The following is a 5,032-nucleotide window of genomic DNA, read 5'->3' as shown; positions in this document are numbered from 1 at the left end:
ATATTTGAAATAAATAGCAAACAAACAAAATACAAAAGCAAAAAAGGAACAAAATACAAAATTAGTAATAAAGAAAAAAAATCAAAATCGAAAACCCAACATGCAAATAAAATTTTACACAAAGGATCATTGATTACCAAGACTTAATCGTGTTTTGGCCATCGTACGAACTCCAAACAACAAACCCTAAACACCAGCCGTTGATTCCGAACAACAAACAATTTGTAAACAACAAACAGAACGAAGTTAAATTGGGCAACAACAAATCGAACGAAGGCAAACGGAATAAAAGCAAAATGCTCATACCTGGTAAAATTGCAAACGCTTACACACCCACACGCTCAAACAACAAACCTTAAACACCAGCCGTTGTTTCCGAACAACAAGCAATTTGTAAACAGCAAACAAAACAAATGCAAATAGTGAACAGCAAATCGAACGAAGACAAAATGCAAACGACCTGGTAAAACTGCAAACGATTAAACACCCATACCTATGGAAGGATTCGAAATTCGTGGTGAGATTTTCACTTTGAAGAAACAGGGAAGAAATCGATTTCCAGATTTTTGCAACTATAATTTTCGGACTTGCATATAATAGGGAGAAAATTTGGGGATTTGATTTTGAAGATATATTTATCGTATATTAATAGGGATATTGATAGGGGTACTTTTGACAAATTATAAATACAAAAATTTGCTGTAAATTAGAGTTTATTAGATGGATTTTAACACATATAATCTCTTATAGGAGGACCTATAGCAAATTGCCCCTTCTTTTATAGACGGCAGAAGAGGGCCATCATAGTCTTTTATTGCCATCAACGTTACAAATCAATTACCATAAAATCAGCATTAATTCCGTAATTGAATTACCCATAATTAATTAATTAAATACAAAGGTTAATAAGCCATTAAAATAAAACGTTAAAAAATAAAACTAACACAACCTGACTGGTGCAGCCAAAACTTACTTTGAGAATTTGGTTAGAGCATTTGAGGACGATTTTTGGTTTTAACTCGTTAGATTTTCAAGAAAGGATGAAAGTGCATAAAGTTTGTCATTGTGATGTATATAAGTGTGGAAATGAGACAGATTAGATTAGATAATTAGATACCGCGGAATTCGGAAAAATTCCTTTTTGTTTTTTTCCGGAAGCGGGGAATCAATTCCAATTCAGTTCAAAAAATAGAATCGGAAGTGGGGAATTTGTTTTTTTACTCTCGAAAATTTCTTAAATCACGCACGCACATACTTCTCAATTCCGATTATGGAGTTATTCTTTTTTTTTTTTTTTTTTTTTTTTTTATCTTTTGATATGAATTATGGAGTTATTTACTGACCTAGTTTTACATTTATAGTTTAAGTAGCCAATAAAGTAAAGTTGCAAAATCTTATAAGAGGAATTAAAGACAATATTTTTATTTATCTGAACTGCAATATCTATACAGTGTATCAATTTTGTCATAGTGAATGGTGGAAACAAGGAATTGACAAAAATATATGGTTATTTTCGACATAAATGTGTCGAAAACTATCAATAATTCGACACTTATGTGTCGAAAAATGCCAAAATACACATTAATCTGAAAAACTTAATTTTCGACACACTAGTGTCAATTTGGTAATAAATTTTGATGGTAATGTGTCGAAAGTTCCCATAAATTCGACACTAATGTGTCGAAAGTTTTCTGTTATAAATTTACTTAAATTCTTCACTTTTGTGTAGATCGATTGCTCCGATGTACTTACTTGGTCGTCCGCGACGGCGGTAGCTTGGCCTAGGGTCGGCGGCGGCGATAGCTTCACCTAGGTTGGTAGGCGGTAAGCCGGTAACTTGTGAGTGGCGGCGGTCCGCGGCGGTTGGTGGAAAGAGAATTTTTTTTTTTTTTAATTGATATTAAAGTGAGAAATATCAATGTCATTTGTATAAGTTGATATTTTGCACGTAAAGATATTTTTGTACTTCTTCATATTAAAGTAAGAAAAAAATGAAAAAAAAATAATAAAATATATTAAATTGAGGTTTTAAACTAGGTGGTATAGAATTGAGAAAAAAGTGGTATTATTTTTGCTGCCCCGATGTATAAGAAAATTTCTTTAGGGTTCAATTTTGCCAAATATATCGAATTGAGGGTGCATAGTGTCAATAGACATATTTGTAGGGTGCAAAAGGCCATTGTGACGTGGAACATCAGAAACGTCTCGGGTCGGGTAGTAGGCTAGTGGTGTGACAATCCGAGCCGACCCGATCCAGGCTCGGGCTATTACTATATAAAGGTTTTATCTATCTTCGACAAGAGCAATTCATCTCTTTCACAACTCCGACGAAAAGGGGGATTGATCTAGGGTTTTTTTCGTTGTAAATTATACGGCGGAGACGGCGACATCGGCAAAGGAATTGACTAGATACGGCGGCGGCGGCGGCGGCAGTGAAGACAGATAAAAGGTCCCTCTTTTCTTCTCTCATTTGGCCGAGGCCATTGCGATTTTGAACCTTAGTTGTTGATAAGTGCTTTTTGAAGTTTCAGCCTTCAATTGCTTTTGCTCTGAAATTGGAATAAAACTTATTTAGCAGCTTTTTCTATATTAGCATCCAATTTGAAGCATATTATGCCGATTTCTATTGTTGAAGAATTTTTTTTAGCAATCTTTTGTTTGTGATGATAATGAATCGAACTGAAACGAGTTAATTCTTTTTTTTTATTTTTTATGATGATGTTGATAGAGTTTTCGATCCTGAATTTTACAACCTTCGAATTAGGAAAAACGAATCCTACCTAGATGGTTAAATTAATTTAGTAAGTGTAATTGCATCATATAAGGAGTCAATTAGGTATATAAGGAGTCAATTAGGTTATTATCTCCCATTGTCCTTTTACGAAACCAAGAAAGAAGAAACTTTTTTTTTTATGTTTCTGCAAATAATCTTCAGTCCTGCGAAAAAGACTCCGTTTTTTTTGGGTAGGTTGCGGGCTTTTATATAGGTAACCAAATACATGGGATTGGATTCAATTCTTCGTAAACTTCTTGTTTGTCCAAAATATGAATATATACAACACACACACACTCACATGTGAGTGTGTACTTGATATAGCGAGTTGCAAAGTAGTTTTCAGTTTTGAACATACTCAAGCTTCTTAAAATTTGCAGTTGGTGCTTGTATCCCAGTCAACAGTTCCATGGATTATATTTGTTATGGTGAACATTGGGACCTCGAAGATGTGGATACCCGCCCCCCAGAAATGATTTTTCTCTTCCAGATATATTACTCATGCCTTGGAGAAAAAAAAATCAGTCAACTCCGAGATAGCCTCATAACCGAAGTTTCCAAATTTCTCTCAGTTTCAAGGGGCATTGCCTGCACCCTCTTGGTCCAATACCGTTGGAGTACGACTTTGCTTTACGACAAATGGTTTTCTGATGAGAAAAGTGTCCGCGAGGCAGTTGGTTTGTTGCCGGAAAAACAAGAATCACCGAAACAACTCGACTTTTGTTGCTGCAATATTTGTTTCGGAGAAATCAAGATTGAGAATACATTGTCCGCCCCCTGTGGGGCCCACCCCTTTTGTCTCGATTGCTGGAAGACTTATCTTACTGTCTCCATCAACAACAATGGCCCTGGATGCTTGAAGATGCCTTGCCCCGAGCCTGGATGCAAAGCCTACGTAGGTTTAGACATTGTCGACTCTTTGGCTTCGGATTCCGATAAAGACAAGTACTATGGATATTTGTCGTCTTCTTATGTTGAAGGCACCTTGAATCTGAAATGGTGCCCAGGCCCGGGATGCAATTTAGCAATCCGGTTAGACGAGTACGGCCCCAAGGGCTATGACGTGACTTGCGATTGCTCTCACAGGTTTTGTTGGAATTGCTTGGAGGAGACACATCGCCCTATGGATTGTGAGACAGCGGATACGTGGCGCAAGCAAAACACTTGCTTTGAGGCGGACACCGTTAGATGGATATCGTCTTACACGAAGCCCTGTCCTAAGTGCCGTAGGTACATAGAGAAAAACCATGGATGCAATCACATGACATGTGGAAGCCCCTGTGGGTTCCAGTTTTGTTGGTTGTGCCTCGAGAAATGGAGCCACGACCACTATTGCAACGAGTACGAGGATGAAAAAAATGAAGGTGAGAGTACTTCAGTAGATACTGACAACTCGAAATATTTTGACGGATATGAGCACTACTATGAGAGATGGCTTTCGAATCATAAATCGAGGGAAATTGCTGTGGCTAATCTGAAATGCGCCAAAAACGGGATTATTGAGACCCTTGCGTGTGTCCAGGGCGAAAAGAAATGGAAATTGATGTTTGTGATTGATGCCTTGGAGCAGATAGTGGAGTGCAGGCTTGTTTTGAAATGGAGTTACGCATATGGATACTACTTATCTTTAGCTAAATCGATGAAGATGGCACTTTTCGAATACATGCAAGGGGACGCAGAGGCTGCACTGGAGAGGCTTCACCATTGTGCTGAGAAGGAGATTCAAAAATACGTCCTTTGTCCTTCCCCCGATTTCAACGATTTTCGGGTGAAGCTGACGAACCTTACTTGTGCCGCCCAAACTTACTTTGAGAATTTGGTTACAGCATTTGAGGACGATTTTCGGTTTTAACTCGAAAAAATCTGAAGAAGAGATAACCGCAAGCTCAGGGAGTGGGCTAAGTTTGTCATTTTCAAAAGTTCTTTTCATATGTGAGTTATATTTTCTGCTGCATGTTTAATATATGTTTCCTAACTTTATTTAAATTGTATGAGCTTCCAGTTTTTTTTTATTTCTAATTAATGGTGATTAAGTTATTAGGGTCCATTTGATATACTCCCCTAGAATGGAAAATATATAGGGATAAGTCCACCCCTAAATTTTTTTCTTTGAGATAACCCTTGGAGGGGCAAAAGCACTATCGTGCCCTTATTTCTAATTTTTGCCAACTGCATTCAGCATTTTGCTAACTGCATTCAGCATAATAGCCAACTGCATTTAGCATTTTTGGAGCTGCATTTATCATTTTTTTCAGATTT

At 37.1% G+C, this 5,032-nt stretch overlaps 1 protein-coding gene across 1 annotated transcript; it reads left to right on the top strand.

Moving 5' to 3' along the window:
* Positions 1-2,289: 2,289 nt before the first annotated feature.
* On the top strand, positions 2,290-4,810 carry LOC105955149 (putative E3 ubiquitin-protein ligase ARI8). The gene is made up of 2 exons (XM_012978853.2): positions 2,290-2,449; positions 3,154-4,810. Exon 2 carries the CDS (start codon positions 3,183-3,185, stop codon positions 4,623-4,625), a length of 1,443 nt encoding a protein of 480 aa, XP_012834307.2. The 5' UTR covers positions 2,290-2,449; positions 3,154-3,182; the 3' UTR covers positions 4,626-4,810.
* Positions 4,811-5,032: the final 222 nt, after the last annotated feature.

Source organism: Erythranthe guttata, chromosome 6, assembly GCF_056151865.1.
Source record: "Erythranthe guttata isolate IM_541 chromosome 6, IM_541, whole genome shotgun sequence".
Taxonomy (NCBI): domain Eukaryota; kingdom Viridiplantae; phylum Streptophyta; class Magnoliopsida; order Lamiales; family Phrymaceae; genus Erythranthe; species Erythranthe guttata.
This window is presented reverse-complemented; position numbering and strand designations above follow the sequence as displayed.

Bases quoted from the DNA above. Each gene is read 5' to 3' on its own strand.
- LOC105955149 (XM_012978853.2), top strand. From the start codon at position 3,183: ATGGATTATATTTGTTATGGTGAACATTGGGACCTCGAAGATGTGGAT.